Raw genomic sequence first — 18317 nt, 5'->3', positions numbered from 1 at the left:
GAAAAGGATATCTATGTATTGAGGAACATTCTGAGACAATTCTGAGTTTTTGTGGGACATTAATGAAGATAACACAAAAGCCATAGTTGTAAACCATGTACCTACACATGAATTTATATTATTATTTTACGTTTGTTGATCAGGCTAGTCCAACTGGACGCATGTCCATTTTCAGTAGAGGCCCGGGGAGATAAGCTCCATTAAGCTAATAAAAATACAGTACAAGGATGATAGAGATTTGACATCAAGAACTTGACTACAAAGTTTAGAAAACCATACACTACTACTAGAAACATATTTACACAGTAGAGAGTTTGACATTCATCAGAGGTAGATTCCAGAAAGACTAAGCTAGAATCAGAATTAAGGAAGCTTACTAATCCCACTATATGAGGTTTGGGAGGGAGGTATACAGAGAAGCAGCAATAGAGAGAGATGAGGACGTGGAGTGAAAGGAGAGTGTTAGTCTGGGGTAGTACATGGGCATAGCCATTATGTTTTAAGGAGTATTTTTAGTTGCTTTTTGAAAAGTGGTAATGAAGAAAGCAATGATAGTTCGCTGGGAAGCCTTTTCCAGGTTTTCCCCACAGAGTTAGAAAAAAAGAGAATCACCTGTTTTGTTGTAGGACTTGTGGATGGTTACTAGTAATTTATCTGCTGAGTGAAGGGTTGTAAGATTTTTGTAGGGGGTGATAAGGCTAGATAGTATTGGAGTATTACTGGGATGATACAAAATCTTGTCTTGTGGGTGATAGTAAGTTGCTGAAGTTGAAGCTGGCTTTGCAGTTCCAGCCATCCTAGCTGTTTAGGATTTTGTCAATGGTGGGTTCTAAATGGGGAGCCAGTGGCAAATCTGGCAATGTCGTTATAGGAGGTTACCAGTTTGTTAAGGTTGCTTTTGGATAGATTAGTATAAATGGGTGAGGCATAGAGGAGAGTGGAGATCAGATGGGTGTGGGCAATGGTAGTTCTGGCTACAGGGTTAAGGAAAGGTTTAATCCTGTAAAAGGAACCTAGTTTTCTATTTACTGATTTAATAGTTGAGTTAATGTGCGAGTCAGAGTTAAGGTTGTGGTCAATTATTACGCCTAAGAGTTTGGTGGTTGGGTCAGGTGATATGACAGTGCCATTATTGGATATAACTGTGAGAGCTATTGGGGAGGGCTTTAGTGTCGGAGTGAACAGCAATAGTTTAGTTTTGGGGGATTTGGGAAGAGGCAGCATTGAAGGAACTAGTTTTCTACTAAGTTAAATACTTTTTGGGTGATAGATTGGAGTTCAGCTCAAGAAGAGGCGGCACAAATTTAATGTGGTGTCATCTGGATATTGTATGCAGCTAGCTTGAGGAAGATTTACATTTAGATCATTAATGAATATAGAGAAAAGGAGAGGTCCCAGGATAGAGCCTTGAGGGACACCAAGGGTTATAGGGAGATGTGTGGATAAGTTATTGTCCCAAAGGACAGCTTGCTGTCTATTTTCTAAGTAGGACTTGAACCATTGTAATGCCTGTGTGTCTAGTGAGAGTGATTTAAGTATGTTTATAAGTAACTGATAGTTAACCATATCAAAGGCTTTAGAGAGGTCAATAAAGAGTGCAGATGAAAGCATGTTATTATGATTTTTGTTAATGCAGTCAGAAAAGGATGAGGGCAGTGGTAGTACTATAGAAAGGCCTAAATCCCTGCTGACAGTCAGTTAGTAGATTATTTTGGAGAAGGTGATCAGGTAGTTGCCAGTGGATGCATTTTTCCATGATTTTGGCTATAGGAGAGAGTAAGGCTATGGGGTGAAAGTTTGAGATTTTGGTTGTTACCACCCTTGTGTAGTGGGATAATGTGGGAGATTTTCCAGAGAGATGGAATGGAACCTTCAGTGATGGTTCTATTTATTAGAATGGAAATGGGATAGGCAAGTACTTTTGCTGCTATTTGCAGGTATTCGGCTGGTAGCAGATCAGCTGAGGGTGTGCATGGTTTAAGTTTTTGAAGTAGGGTGTAGATGAGGAATGTTGGAACTGGTTGTAAATGAAAGGTAGGAGGTAAGCTAGTTAAGGAGGACGGCAGACTTGAGCTAACAGGTGGTAAGGAGTTTGCTAGAGATTGTACGGTTTCATTAAAAAAGGTATTGAAAGCATCAGCAAACTGGTTGGGAGTGTTAAGGGAGAGGCCCGTTGGGGTTGGTGTCTTGGAGTGGCCTGGGTGTATGTCTATTAATACCTGACCAGAAACTTTGTGTTTTTTGTTGATGATTTTGCTGGAGTTTAAAGTAAAAGTTTTTTTTTGTCAATAAGTATTGATTTTTAGTGGCATTTCTCAGCTGATTAAAGGTTTGATGATCAGTTGGATTTTTAGTCTCCATTTGGACCAGATTTTGTTTCTTAATAAGAATTTATGCCTAGTCTCTTTAGTGAGTCATGGAGCAGTTTTACTCCTAGTTCTAATAGAGCGATTGGGGGCATGGTATTCTATGATTTGTAAGAATTTAGAGTTAAAATGTGATACTGCTTCCTCAAGAGGGAGGTATTTTAGGGGTGACCAATCGCAAGGCTTAAGCTCTGCTTGGAAGCTTACTGGGATATTTTCTTTTTCTGGGTAGTTCTAAAGATGGTTTGGTTGGGAATAAAGGTATTTTGTCTAATTATGTAAGTAAGTGAGTGGTCACTAATGTCATCAGGAAGGGTGCCTGCTTTATATGACCGGGGATGGCTATTTACTAGGATCCAGTCCTAAGGTACTTTCTTTGTTACTGGGTTTATGGATTCTGGTGGGGGTGGTGATTGTTTGGGAAAAGCCATAAAGGTTTATGTGGGAAGCAGGTTTGGCTGAAGTACAGCTATTCCAATGTATATTGAAATCAGCAAGTACAATGGTTTCTTGTGGGAAGGATGTAGAAAGCCAACTGAGGGTACTTTCAAGGGTGTTGATATTATTGCCTGGAGGTAGGTAGGAGCATATTATGTATATGGATTTGCTAGCATTGATGTGAAGCTTAGAAATACGATTTCAGCATTACTATCTAAAGGTAGTTGTGCATCTAGTGAAGTAACATGTAACTCTGATTTGTACAGAATTGCTACCCCTCCACCCTTTTTGGTTATATGGTCTAATCTCAAAATATTATAACCAGGTGGGATGAGTTCATTGTCCTGCATAGGTTCATAGGTTGGTACTAGGCTATCGGCCCTAGGGCCTATACAAGCCTAGCCATAACAATTCCCTGTCTATTTCTTCCCACACTATTTACTTCCCTGGACCCCTGTCTAGCAGGGCGACTGACGTGATCCCCGGGGTGAATTTCCTTTCTCCCATCCAATCGTCAAGGTTCCTTTTGAAGAGGACCAAAGAGGCACTCTGCTTGACATGTATGGGTAATCTATTCCAGAGTCTGGGGAGTCTCTGGGTCAGGAACCTATCCCTCCAGCATGTTTTGTTTATTGTGATGACAAGGTTTAGATCCCTGGAGCGTGTGGCTCTGAGGGATTGGGATTTCTTTAAGTGTAGCATGTCCAACAGCTCTGGGTTTGACATGGCCTTGTATGTTAAGCAAAGATCGCCTCTGAGTAGACGGTATGCGACAGAGTATAGTTAGAGTTTTTAAGGCGGTCAGCGTAGGGCATCTGCTTTAGGCCTGTGATTCTTTAGTGAGGTATTTCTGTGGCCTTTCCACTTGTTGCAGATGTCTTGAGAGGTACATACCAAACGGGGCATTGTATTCTATAATGGGTCTAATGAGGGATGAGTACAGTGGGACAATGACCTCCTTTTTTCTGGATGAAAAGCCCTTAGTGATGAGGTGTGCCACATAGAAGGATTTCCTGACTGTTGTGGCGATGTGGTTATCGAAGGTGAGACCACTGTCCACCTGTGTCCCTAAGTCTCTTATCAAACTTTCGGTGTTTAGTGTACTGCAACCTATATGGTAATTCACGGATACATGTTTTTTCCCAAAGTGGATAACTATACATTTCTTGGCATTGAGCTTGAGCCCATGTCTCTGGCACCAAGCATCTGTTTCTGTAAGGCCCTTTTGTAGAGTATCCACATCATTTGGGGATTCAGCAATGGCTTTTATTTGTTATCCAGAGTCCCTTAGTGTTGGCCTGTACTTCAGAGAAGTAGATGCCAAACAAGAGCGGTCCCAGGACTGAACCCCGAGGTACTTCACTTGTCACTTGTCTGGAGCTGGATTTGGAGTCAGCTACTTTTACAGTGTGGGTTCTATCAGTAAGCCAGTTAGCAACCCATTGGGTGACGTAGGGATTAATGCCCAGCTTAGTAAGCTTATCTATGATTCCAGAGTGGGGGGTGGTGTCAAAGGCCTTGGCAAGGTCTAGATAGGCTGTGTGGACCACCTTACTCTTGTCTATGGCTCTGGAGACTGATTCGAAGAAGTCAATCAAGTTCAGGAGACAAGATCGACCCAAACTGGGTGGGGTCCAGTGTTTGAAGGTTGCCAATGTCTTTGTTTATAAGTTCCATGATAATACGCTCCATGGCCTTGCAGATGAGGCTTGTCAGACTGATGGGATGGTAGTTTCCGGGATCCAAGGTGGATCCCCTTGTGGAGTGGGATAACTGTAGCTGTGCGCCACTCAGTGGGCACAAAACCTGAGGTGAGGCTATGATTAAACATGACACTTAGGTGAGGTGCCAGTTCATATTGTAGTTCATGTAGTACACAGCCCAGGATGTCATCTGGTCCCATGGATGCTGTATTCTTAGCTTTGGAGAGTCGTTTTTACCTGTGTGGGCAATCTTCCGGTATTGAGATGGGCCATTTAGGGGTGAGAGGGGTGAAGTTGGCACTGAATCGATCTGCCAGGATATTGGCAATATCCTTGGGATCAGTATATTTAATGCCATTCTGTTTTAGCTCAGAGCAGATCTGAGCATTGCCATTTAGATTCTTGACATAGTTATAGAATGCCTTGCTGTTGTCTTTGGAATCTTTGGCAATTTTATTTTCATAACTAGCTTTGGACGATTTTATGAGGGATCTCAGTTTCTTACTGAGGCTGGTAAGGGAATTTTTTGCATCCTGGGATTTTTCCTCTTTTCTGCAACAGTTTCTTCCTTTTGTTGTAAAGTTTGTTTATGGCAGGGGAACACCAGATTGGCTTCTTTTTTTTGGATGAGAGCAACTTGGTTCTATTTGGGATGGCACGATTTATGCATGAGTGGATGTGCTCGTATAGTGCCTTAGTGTAGGATTCAGCAGTTGAACTTTCAGCTCCCGTCTGCATGGGTGTCATAAAGTTTGTCACTTCTGACTTGAGTAGCATGAAGTTGGCTTTGGAGAAGTTTTTTATGGAGGTTTCCTTACTGGGGTGTGGGGGGGGGATGTGGATGTTAAGGGTGATTAGCTTATGGTCAGACGTGACAAACGAGGGGGTGACCATAGGTGTGGAGCATCGATTTCCCATGTTGGTAATGACCAGGTCTAGGATATTGGAGCCCCTGGTGGGACTATGGATTAGTTGATCCAGGGCGTTGGAATTTATGAATTCCAAGAACCGTTGGGCAAAGGTGTTGGTACATGAGTAGCTTTCCCAGTTAATGGCAGGGTAGTTAAAATCACCCAGTATTAGGGTGTTTGGTTCTATCTTAAATATTTTCCAGTATGTTTAGAAAGGTGTAGTGAGAATCTTGGGGTATGGTGGGGGATCTGTAGCAAGCTACAGTTTGGATTGCAGTCTTACCTAGTGTTAGTTGCACCTGGAGAATTTCAGACTCATTGTGTTGGGCAACTAGCCTGGTGGTGTGAATATCCTTGGTGAATATTGACACTCCTCCACCTTTAGTGTTTCGGTCCTGTTTTGGTGGCCGAAAAGTGTGGTAAGAGTTGTAGCCTGGTATTGCAGGGGTGCTCTCTGGAGCCTTGAACCAGGGCTCAGTTACTGCACAGATATCGATGTTCTCCATTTTTAGGAGTGCCTCGAGAGAATGCATTTTGAGGTTTAGACTTCTAGCGTTGAGTAGCATTACCTTCAGATTTTGCATGCTTGTACCTGTTACGGTGGTGGTTTTGTTCTTTGAACTTTGCCTAAAAAGGCACTATAGGGGTGGCAAGAGCCTTAGCCAGTAACCTGAATCCCAGAGGCGACAGGTGCAGACCATGTCTGGCAAAGTATCGTGGTCTGTCACTCATGTCGTCCCAGGCAGACAGATACTGGATCCCCTTTGAATGACACCAGAAGCTTAGCCAATTGTTGAAGTCAGTCATTTTGTCCTTATATTGTGGTATCATTCTGGGTGAAGGCAGGATGCTACTCAGGGCTAGGGTCATACCTGCCTGGGCCACATGATCCGAGAGCTCTTCCATGTCTCTTTTCATGTAGTCCAGGGAGGTACATCTCAAGTCATTCACTCCAACATGGACAATGACAGAGTCATATTTGTACTTGTTGTGGAGTGACTTGAGTGCATGCGCGGATCCTGGCACCCGACAGGCAGCTGACTGTAATTTTCTCCTTGTTCAACCTGGTGAGAGGGACATCAGTGTGCCGGACTATAGAGTCACCTATGACTAAAGTGTTAGGTACATTGTCTTGCCTTAGGGGCTGTTGCTGGGTGGCACACAGGTGTTTTGAACTATGTGACACTTTGTTAAACATTACTGTTAAACATAGGATATCAAATGAATGTATGTCTAACAGAGCATGTAGCTGGCTAATTTTATTGTTTAAGCTACGTTTGTTGAGATGTGCTATGAGGAGAGAATTAGGGGTTCTACTGGGGGTGTAAGCTTTAGGAGTTTACAGAAAATGTTTTGTGACTTCCTGGCTTGGAGATAAGTAATATGGGCTACTCTATGATACTTTGGTAAAAGATAGATTGATGAGGATGTTATGTTTATATGGCTTTGTGAGGCTAGCTGAGTTAGTAGTGATGTTTGTTTTAAGGAATGGTGAGATCCAGTATAATGTAGGTGTTCATAGAAGGTAAGGATATAGGGTATAGATAGAATGGGTAGTACTACAAGTAAGAGGAGCAGATTTATATGTCTTGGTAATTTAGGGGCATAGCGAGGGAAAAATAAAATATGATCAGGAGGTAGGGGTTGATAGAGCGATAGTTTGAAGTGATAAAATGTTTTAGTAGTAGTACTAATGAGTAGCAGTAAGTATTTAATGTGCAACGAGTAATAGTAAGCTATTGGATGACATGGGAATTGGTTCAGTTGTTGTTGTTTGTCTTTTCGGCTTTTCCCGGTTAGGGGTTGACACAGCGGAACTCCGGTCCGCTAATGATTGGCAGTAGATTTTTATGGTGCCACGTTGCCAGCCCGATGCCCAACCTTTAACGAAGATATGCCCATTCACGCATGTCCTTCAAACGCCACTCGACATTCCCAGTAATACCCAGATTTACAGGGACATAACATGAAGTGTGTAGGAGTATGGATTAAAAAGGCTTCTGTTATGGCAGCTAATGATATGTGGGAAGAGACAAAACAAAAGATAATAGAATAACTGAGAAACTGGAAGCTCTTGCCTATGGATATAGATAGCATGATACAATTAGTAAAATGTTTCTAGTCCCTTTAGTTTTATACACAGGTCTGACATATTTTTTTATCAACTAGAGGAGAAGATGTGGTAAGTAATTAATGAATAGTTGAAGGATGTTATCCAGGAGTCGGACGGGATCAGTTTATCTTCCCCAATAGAGCAAGGAGGTTTAGGATTACTTGATTTGAAAGGATATTTTAGAGCTACACAGTTAAGATTTTATACATAACACAAGAAGAAAGCTACAATTCAAAGTGGATGGGGATGATGATGAATCAAGGGGTTAATTCAAGAAATAAGGAAAGAGTGGGAGTTTGGACACAGATCCTTAAAGAGAAAAAACATTGTACAGAATATTATATTCAGAAAGTATACTAAGAACCAAGCCAACATGGGAATGGAGAAAGGAGATGCTGCAAATATGCAATAAAATCTAGAAAATGTATTTTTACATGTAAGTGTTTGCATAGATGCTTTCATACTCCAAGAAGACTCCAAAGAATTTTTTCTCGGGTAGATGGCCAATGTTGGAGGTGTACTGAGGAAAAAAGAGGTACCTGAAAGCATATGTTCTCTATTTAACACCGAAAGTGTGACGAGACCTTGGGACACAGGTGGACAGTAGTCTCTCCTTTGATAATCACATCGCCACAGTAGTCAGGAAATCCTTCTACGTGGCACACCTCATCACAAAAGGTTTCTCATCCAGGAAAAAAGAGGTCATTGTTCCCCTCTACTCGTCACTCATTACACCCATTATAGAGTACAACACCCCTTTTGGTATGTACCTTACAAGACATCTACAACAACTGGAAAGGCCACAGAAATACCTCACAAAGAGGATTACCGGCCTCAAACAGATGCCCTCATGTCTCAAAAAACTCCAGCTTTACTCTGTCGCATATCGCCTACTCAGAGGCGATCTCTGCCTAACATACAAAATACAAAGCTGTGTCAAATCCAGAGCTGTTGGACATGCTCCATGTAAAGAAATCCTAAGCCCTCCGAGCTACACGCTCTAGGGACCTAAACCTTGTCACCACAATAAACAGAACATGCTGGAGGGATAGATTCCTGTCCCGGAGACTTCCCATACTCTGGAACAAACTACCTGTCTATATCAAACAAAGCTCCTCATTAGCATTCTTCAAGAAAAATCTTGATGATTGGATGGGAGATAGGAAATTCACCCCGGGGATCACTTCTGTGGCTCTGCTTGACAGGGGCACAGGAAAATAATTTTCTTGGTTGGCAAAAGCCAGGGTACCATTTGACTAGGCTTATATAGGCCCTATGGTCAATAGCGTAGTACCTACCTATGAACCTATGAGTGTAGTGAGATGGCATTATAAAAATTCCTTGCAGAGTACTCTGTCAGGAATTCTGGGCGAGCACGAGTGTAACTAAGGATATTTTTTTTGAGTGGGTATAAAGGATCTGAATTGCATAGACATAGTAAGGCCTTGTTGGTTTAATTTTGGTGTCTGCCAAAAAAGCAATTCCTAGAAAATGGAAACTAAAGTCTAAATCAACTATAGGTAATAGAGCAGGAAGTGGGATCTTTAGAAAAGGGTAGGAGTAAATTACATAGAAAAAATGGAAATTATGAGAACAGTGCATATAGAATAATGTTTTGGAGGAGGAGTGAGGTTTAAGAGAAGGCAGGAATTGAAAAATGTATGCAATGTTGCTTTGATTATAGGATATAAAATATGTGATGCATAATGTTTATAAATGTGAACTTTTTACTACGGTTTGATTACTTTTACATAAATGTAAATTTGTCAGTGTCACAGGTAATAATTCGGTAAAGGCATTTAAAAAGACGTTTCTGGGACTTCAGATCATTGCAGAACTGCTCAAATCCGCTTTCTTGGGACTTTGCCATATGCTTTCTCCAAGTCCAAAAATGCCTAGTTGGACTGTTTGCCCATCTCTAGATTCTTTTCAAGTATCTATATCACTGCAGATGTCAGGTCAGTTGTACTACATCCCTATCTAAATTCAAACTGCTCATCTCCCGTATTATTTTGTTACTACTCTGCATACTCGTTTATCAATCATTCTCTCCAGAGCTTTCATGCAGTGATAGGAGTTGGATACCTGTATACTGCCCACAGTTGTGAATGGCCCCTTTGTTCTTGAACACTGACATTAGTGTGCTTATTCTCACAATATCCATATTTATGGGGACATGATAATAAAGTACTTAGGATATGGATTAAAATGATTCTGGTGTGGTAGCTCAGGATATGTGGGAAGAGACCAAACAAAAGATAATACAAAAAACTGAGAAATTGGAAGCTCTGTTATATGGATATGGATAGTAAGATACAAGCACTTAAAATTTTTTTAGTCCCTTTAATCTTATACACAGGTCAGGCATGTTTTTATTAACCAGAGGAGAAGGTGTGGATAGCAATTAATTTTATCTGAAAGGGGAAGGAGTCAAGCGGGATAAGTTTATTCTTCCAGTATAACGAAGCAAATTGGGATTAGCCAGTTTGAAGGGGTATTTCAGAGCTACACCGTTAAGGCTCCTGTACATAGCACAAGCAGAAACCTGCAATTCAAAGTGGAAAGTGATGATGCTGAAACAGGAGGGAAGCTCAAGAAACAAGGAGAGACTGGAATTTTGGATGCAGACCTTTAAGGAGAATAACAGTAATCATGCAGAATATGATATCCATAAAGTAGCAGAAAGTATTCTAATAATTAAGTCAACATGGGAATGGATAAAGGGGGATTCTGCCAATAGGGATGACTGCAAATAGGGATACAGACAATAGGCAAGAGGGTGATGGAGTTTATTGGAAAAAATGGCAAAGGAACCAAGGTATTGGGAGCAAATAACTAGAGAAGGAAGGTAATAGAATGGGAAGATGGCCAAGAATTTATTTGGACTGCAAGTTAGATGTTGCCTTCCCTATCATGGATATCAGAGTATAGGCAAAGAGAAAGAAATAGGGAGTCCTAAACGAAAGACTAGCACTGTTGCGAGTTTTTTGTAGAATTTAGAACAGATGCTGCTGTTAAAGGAATAATTAGTAGAGCATATAAAATATTGCATGGTAACTATAAGACTCAATCAGAGGAGGTTAGAAAGGATTGGAAAGAGAGACTGAATAAGCAATTGACAAAGAAACAATGGAGGAATAAATGTTTGTCTCCTAAATATGCAACAACATCTAAAAAAAATGTTTACATAGATAATTTTATACCCAAAGTAGACTCCAGAGAATTCTTCCTTGGGTGGACAGCAAATGTTAGAGGTGTGATGGGGAAGAAAGAGGTAACTGAGTTGGCAGACTTTAAAGATTCCCTGCAGAAAATTCTGGTTAAGCAGATTGGTGCAACTACAGAAATGATTTTTCTAAGCTGTGATACAGCATCAGAATTGCCTAGACACAGTCCAGCCTTGGTAATTCTCTAATTGTGGTGGCTACCAAAAAATCAATTACTAGAAAATGGAAATCAGAGTCTAAACCAAGTGTACTAGAAATCATGAATATAGTAACAGAAATAAAACAACTGGAATTGGGTTCTTTAGAAAAGGGTAGGAGCAAGTTACAAAAAAATGGGAATTGTAAGAACAGTGCATACAGGGGAGGAATGGGGTTTAAAAGATGGCAGGATTTGAATGAGCTATGTAATGTTTGGCAGTGATTGGGTAGATTATAAGTAATGTGTAATGTTTGCAACTAAAATTATGTCCATGTAGTTTGTAATGTAAAATGCTTGCCACTAAGATTGTCAACATGGTTTGTTTTCATTTATATAAATGTATGACTGCCTTTGTCATAAGTGATAATTTAATAAAAATGTTTCTTGTTTATAAAATAGAGTGCTTATCGCAATCATCTGTGGTACGTCCTTTCTTTCTATACTGCTAGACGTTCCCTCAGGAGCCATTTCTTCCCCATCTGTCACCTAACATCTTTATCATACCTCTCATGTCCTCATCTGAGCTTGCTGCTATCACAAAAATTAGGTCTCCTTTACAGAAACAAACAATTTTAACTAGTTCTACAAAAGCTATCACCCATACACACCTCCTGTCAACTCTCTTATATGCCTCCCCTGTACTGACCAACCTCGGTAAAACTGCTCTCACCAAGCTAGAAACATGTTACAACAAAATTGCCAAGTTTGCTACAAATGCCACACACAGGTCATATCACTGCACTTCTCTTAAGATACTAAACTGGCTAGAGCTCCCTTACCTGTTGCACTATAAACAAATAACCTTTACCCACAAACTCCTCATCAACCTGATAAAATTCCTGCTGTCAAACATCTAATACAACCATACACCTGCTCTAGAGCTCTCCATTCCACTGACAACCTTCTTTTAGAAACACTAAAGCTATCTACTTAGCTGGTGAATCTCCCTTCTCGTACATCTTTCCTAAAATATGGACTAAACTGCCTGACTCTATTTCCTCTAATGACTCCATAGCACAATTCAAAAAAAGTTCTCACTACTCACTTGGCTTTGCCCTTGTAACCCTCATGGATAACTCCGTTCTGTATACTTAACCCATCCCCTCAGTAAGTACTAGTGTACTGCACTTGGTTATTTCATTTCTATTATAAATTCCCTTCCTCTTTATCTCATGTGATAAAGTACTGTAATGTCCTGTTTGTACTATTGCAGAATTTGTATGCCAGTATTATTTCCTTTGCGGACCGGAGTTCCGCTGTGGCGACCCCTAACTGGGAAAAGCCAAAAGATACAACAACATTGGTCATTTTTAGCTTTTACAACGTATGTCATTGTTCATTTTTAGCTTTTAAATAGTATGTCTTTGTTATTGTTGGAGCTTTTCTCCCCGGGTGTCTGCTGAAAAAGGACGTGTGTCCAGTCAGACTTTCCAGTAAAGAAATGTAAAATAAAAAAACACATATAATTATTGTGTGTGTGTGTGTGTGTGTGTGTGTGTGTGTGTGTGTGTGTGTGTGTGTGTGTGTGTGTGCGCCTGGGTCCACATGGTGGGACAACAGGAATAAAGGAGAAACCATTCTAGATTTCTACCTGGCAAATAGCTTGATGGTGGCCAACACATGGTTCAGCAGAGAGACAGTTACAAGATCACTTACAAAAGTGTCCAGTATGCATCTCTGATAGATTTCGTCTGAATAAGGAAAGGCATTGGGGTAGAATCAGGTATTCCAAAGTCATCCTCAGTGAAACAATCCGTCAACAGCATAAACCCATGGTTGCCACAGTGAGCTGAAAGCACCAGTCAGAGAAGGCTCTAAGGTCAACAGAGACTAGCCTTTGAATTTGACCTGAGAGAAACGCAAGAGTTCAAGGAAATACTCCTAGCTCTATCACCTCAGGAGGAAGAAGAAGAAGAAATAGGTGGACTTAAAGAAGAATGGCATTGCCTCAAAGATATGTGGCCGAGTCAGGTATGGAAGCAGAGTACCTAAGGAAAGCTGGTGGTGGAATGCTCAAGTCCAGGAATTCATCAAAAGACAGGAGAAAGTGGAGATAGAAAAGACTGACCAGACTAAGAAGGAATACTTGGTGGCTAATAAAGATGCTAAGAGAGCAGGCTAAGACAGCAGTCGCAGTGGCAAAGAACAAGGCATCAGGGGCACTCTGTCAGCTTCTGGAGAGTGACTCGGCAGATGGCACAAAGAAACTCTTATCAAGTTGTAAGGCACATACAGAATGATAAAGCAGATAGTCGGCAGACAATCTTCATAAGAGATGTCAGCAACAACCTATTTATCAGTCAACAGGACATCAAAGGTAGATGGAAAGAGTATTTCCAGCAGCTTCTGAATTAAGAAATCCCCACAGAAGCAGTACTGCCCCAGACACAGCCTACAGTGAAAGAGGAGGAGCCCACCATAGAAGAAGTAAGAACAGCCCAAGTGAAATGAAGTCAAGGAAAGCAGCAGGCTCATATGAGGTGACACCATATGCTTGAGATGTTGGGTGACTTTGTGGAGAAATGGCTTTAGGGGGTACTAGTAGCAGTATGGAAAAAGGGTGTAACCCAGAAAACTGGACAATAAGCATTCTAGTGTAAGTGTACAATAACAAAGGGAGCATTCACAACTTTGAGCAGTATAGAGTTCGTAAACTCCTGTCACACTGCTTGAAAATGCTGGAGAGGGAGACTGAAACAAATCTGCAGAGTAGTAGAAAGTAAGATAGGAAATGAGGACTATGGATTCAGATTAGGATGCAGCACAGCTGACCCAAATTTTGCAGTGAGACAGATAATTGAGAAGAATCTATGAATTAGGAAAGTGTTCAAATGAGCATTCCTAAACTTGGAGAAAGCATGTAGATAGAAGGGGACAGATGAAGATATGAGAACATCAGAGCAGAAGCTCAAGTAGCTCCAATTGCGGAGAGGTCAAAGGAACAGATTACAGTGGTTCAGGTACATGTGTAGGAAAAACAAGACAATCTGTTAAAGATTTAGGGCAGAAAGGAGGAAGGCAGGAGGAAACAAGGGCATGCAGCAAAGAGATGGATAGATTGTATGAGAGAAAACTTGTAGCACTCGGACAGGACTGTCAAAGATGGTAGGAAAGTGGCATTAAATCAGGTGACCCCATGTAGAAAATGGACGTTGATGGTGTGCATGTGTGTAAAAATGTGTGTCTGCCCACTGAAAGATGGTTATCAATACCACTGTACATCAGAAAGGATGACGTCCATATAGAAGTAGATAGCATTCCAGCATTTTTGTTTTACTTCTTGCTGCAGTATTTATTGAAATAACCATTTGAAAGTCTGCGTCTGTGCTTATACTCTGCCTTTTTTTAAATCTGCAGACTTTTCTTATTAAACTCGCACAGCAAAATGGCATAACTCTATTAGACGCTTTAGGACTTCTATTATTGCATGCTCTGAGTATTCAGCACAAGGACAAGTTTACTTACCGTAATTTTCTTTTTGAATTTTTTTAACTGTCTCCAGGTCTGCAAGATGTAAAGGATATCTAACTTACACCAGCATTATATTTGTCAAGTATACATGCATTTTGTTTGTGGAATGCAGGTGGGATGTACACATCATGCTTAAACACTGCATATTATTAATATTAAACACATCAGGTTTCAGAAAAAATTATGGTGGCCAAATATTAACAATACATTAGCAGTGAGAAACTGGTTAATTTTGTCTCTTCATAGGATGGATTTCCAGTCAGAATTAAAGCCGTCAACATCATAAATGAGCCTAGAATTTTTAAAGGCATTTTTGCCATTATAAGGCCATTTCTGAAGGAAAAAATAACCAACAGGGTAAGTGTTTTTATCATAAAATATTTTTATTTTTTCATGAGCTGTTAATAGAAATAACATTAAATGATGTCTAGAAAAATATTTTTTTAAATAAAGTTAGTGGTAGAAAAGGATCAAGGGCTGCAGGCAAGCAGTTGTCTCATCAAACTTGCAGCATGACGGACATCAGTACCGCAGTGCATCAACAAGCATGCTTGCAGTGTGCAGTCCAGGGAATCCAGAAGTGGAAATTTAAAGGTAATCCTTCCACTTACTGGAGTACATGCTGATGAAGTCTAGAAGCTTTCCTTCCTGTTTGCATCACTGTTTGCACCCTGCAGCCATGAATGTTCCTCTAGTTTCCAGCATCAATGTTTATGGCCTACATATTTCCTGCATGCATGTAGTGTCCCCATTCTCACACTGCAGTATCAGTGACTGTCATTCAGTGGGTTGCATATTTGACAAGATGATTATCCTCCTGCAGTCGTGAATCAAGTAGTAAATTATGCAGACATATAAAAGTTAATTTTAAATGTTTTTGTGATGTTTCTGTAATGCCATGGTATTTCTCCCTGGTTTCCATGTTTGTGTTTTGAGCTTCTTGAGAAAAATATATCGTATTTTCCATAAACTGCCAGTTTATTCCATATTTTAAGAGAGACGACTCTGAAATTGAGGGGTAGACGACTGACAAGTTGTGCTCAAACCGTTACATTTTATTCAGGATTCCTTATTTTTTTCTTGTTAAGGATTTTGTAGACTTTAGACATTAAATGGACATCTACTCCAAGCAGTGCACTGTGTTACAGCTAACCTCAGTGAAAGTAAATTACATTTTCCAGTGTTCATAACATGCAAGAAACAAGAGGCAAATGTAGCATTTGTAGTGTTTTCTTTTTCTGTTGGTGGTATTTGCAAAATACGTGCTTTAACAATAAATGTACACTGGTGGGCACAGACGCACACATCCACACCAGTCATGTTAGACCAAATTGGTGGCCCTGAGTATCTTTGCAGAATGAATCTAGGACCTGGCCAGCAAACATTTCTGCAATATTTATAGTAGAGCTGATGCTACATTATACCCATTGATACCTTGACAGCTGTGGTATGTGTATTTTTGAGGAGAGTTAAAACCTTTCAGAAGATCAAAGAATTACATGTCATGTGAGAAGTACCCAAAGGTGAACAGAAGAAAAAGAGGTAGATATTAATGTCATATTCACATTGAACAGTACTGTGTGTATTGTGAGAGCGCAGTATTGGAAGGCAAATGCACATGACTCGCAGTTGCATATGCCATCTTACTGTTATGTAGAGAACTGGTGAGGCTTCGCTCAGAATCCATGTCTGCTGAGGCTTCATTCAGCACATGGCATTTAGTTTAGAAGGATATAGCAGATGAGACATCAAGCTGGAAGAGTTTTTGCAGTGGAGGGTTACCAAGAAGATAGGGTGCTCGAAAGGACATGAAATTAAAGTGAAGGCAGAAAGCACTGGGAATGTATGCACTGGATGAAAAAGGAACAGACATGGTATATGGTTCATTGTGTGAGAGCACATTTATGAAATAGGACTGAATGGGAAGGAAAGGAATGCAGGATGGAGGTCTGAAGACAGCTGCAGGGTAGGAGTTAAAGACAGCATAAGGAGATGATAATACTTCATGCAGAAGGATTGTGAGATCATGCAGAGAATTCCCAGAGCGCAAGCAGAATGTAGACCTATGAAGGGGTTTAAATACTGTGGAATATCAGGTGGGGAGGAAAAGATGCATAGGGTGCTGGTAAGATTCTTAGATTTTACAGAGCAAAAATGTAGTTTTACTGATATGTATCTATATTCAAATGAATTAGGGTTCTCTTATTTTGTTCACTGTGTGGCTTCATGGGCTTTACTTTTTTCCGAAATATCCTATTAAAAGAAAGCAATCACTGGTTAGACAATGAGGATTTCAAACTTTGTTAGAGATAGTGTAGTTTACTTTAGAACGTGTAATGGATAAGTAACACCTGATGGGGGAAAATAGCAAAAGCTTCCACTTCCTAGCTGGCAACTTCCTGTAGTCAGCATCTCCCAAACAGAGTCTTATTTTAGAGGTAAGAGTTTAGCAAGCAGTCCATTATTTATTTAATCTGGCTTATCTCTTTCGTGGACTGTGAATGTTCTTGGGGAAGAAAGAATAACATACATTGGTTGATCTAGCTACTTTTACAAGTGCCCGAGTGTGAAAACACTCTGTGTAGATCATGTTACTAGTAGGAGAAACTTCCTTTCCATGAGATACAGCAACCTCTAAGGTGACATATTAAGTAAGAGATACAGGGTACTTGATAATGGGGGGTTGGCCCCCACAAGAGACATGATTCAAATGCTTGTCCGAATCAATTTTTGTCAAAGATGCAGCAAAGCCAAAACAGCAGCTTGATGTTCATGTTCGTTTACTTATTCATCATTTTTATATGTTGTCGGTGCGTTTCATTGATAATTTTGCTGTGTGTTTATTTTTTTAAGAATGTGTTGCATGTTTAATTTTCTGTACTTGCCATAGATGTAATGATGTTTACATATTTTGCCTTTTTTTTTTTTTTTGTAGTTTTTTCTCCATGGTTCTAATTTAAACTCTCTTCATAAAAATGTACCAAGACATATCCTTCCTCAAGAGTATGGCGGTTCAGCAGGTGTACTGGATACCGCCCTATGGAATCAGACACTGCTGGCCTCGGAGGAAGAATTTGTGCATCATTTTTCCCATTCACCTGTGACAGATGATGAACTGTTACAACAGCATCTGATGAGTGAAAGTGAAGCAGCAGAGGTTCAATGTGAGGATTCATTCCGAGGAGTGAAGTCGCAACTCTATTACTGTTACTGAAGGCAGTGCATAATGTGCAAGAATGTACAAACAAACCGGGTTGCATCTGTGGAACATGTTTGTTAATAACTTGCTACCTAGGAAAAACAAATTAGACAAGCAGGAGCATTTTCACACCTCAATGAAAAAATGTTTCTGAGAACTGATTAATGGTTCTAGTTCTGTACCAGAAGGTAATGATGCGGTCAAGCATGTTTCTGATGTTTTCGTTACAGTCTGGAAACTACTTAGTGGTTGTGTAAGTATTTGGTTAAGATGAGATCCCCACAGCTAGGTATATGGTACCCACACAGTACAAAAAATGCCGTCATTAATGTAATAGGTACTGTTTTGTCGACCAGGTTTGCTGCAGTTGAGAATTTCATTTTCATCATTTCCTGTAGCGATCTTGACATTAAATTAATAAAGTTTTGGACTACAAGAGGCAGCACACCTCCAGCATGGGGGTATGGAGGGCTGTCTACCCCCACAATAGTTTTTAACTTTGTTAACACTTTCTTTCTGATGTTACAAGTGCTTACAAAGCAGTCCTTGCTGAATATATGTACATTTTACGTAGGAGTGGAGTCAAGTTATTTTTTCATCAGCTGAATTACTGTGGCTTTGGAGGAATAATTTGGTTAAGTTTCACTATTTATTTTTCTTTTAATGTAGCTTGAACATGAACAGTAGCAA

General features: G+C 40.3%; 1 protein-coding gene across 8 annotated transcripts in view; it reads left to right on the top strand.

Moving 5' to 3' along the window:
- Positions 1–18114, top strand: part of TTPAL (alpha tocopherol transfer protein like) — a 41753-nt gene extending 23639 nt beyond the window's left edge. For all 8 annotated transcript variants that reach the window (XM_044090014.1, XM_044090019.1, XM_044090017.1 and 5 more), the window contains 2 exons: positions 14675–14785; positions 17364–18114. In XM_044090014.1, coding sequence (XP_043945949.1) covers positions 14675–14785; positions 17364–17642 — 390 coding nt within the window. In that variant the 3' untranslated portion in view covers positions 17643–18114. The remainder of the gene's footprint in view (positions 1–14674; positions 14786–17363) is intronic.
- The last annotated feature ends 203 nt before the right edge of the window (positions 18115–18317 follow it).

Source organism: Protopterus annectens, chromosome 12.part0 (assembly GCF_019279795.1).
Source record: "Protopterus annectens isolate FY-2018-M chromosome 12.part0, PAN1.0, whole genome shotgun sequence".
NCBI classification, from domain to species: domain Eukaryota; kingdom Metazoa; phylum Chordata; order Ceratodontiformes; family Protopteridae; genus Protopterus; species Protopterus annectens.
The sequence above is the reverse complement of the archived record's forward strand: the minus strand, read 5'-3'. Positions and strand labels throughout refer to the sequence as shown.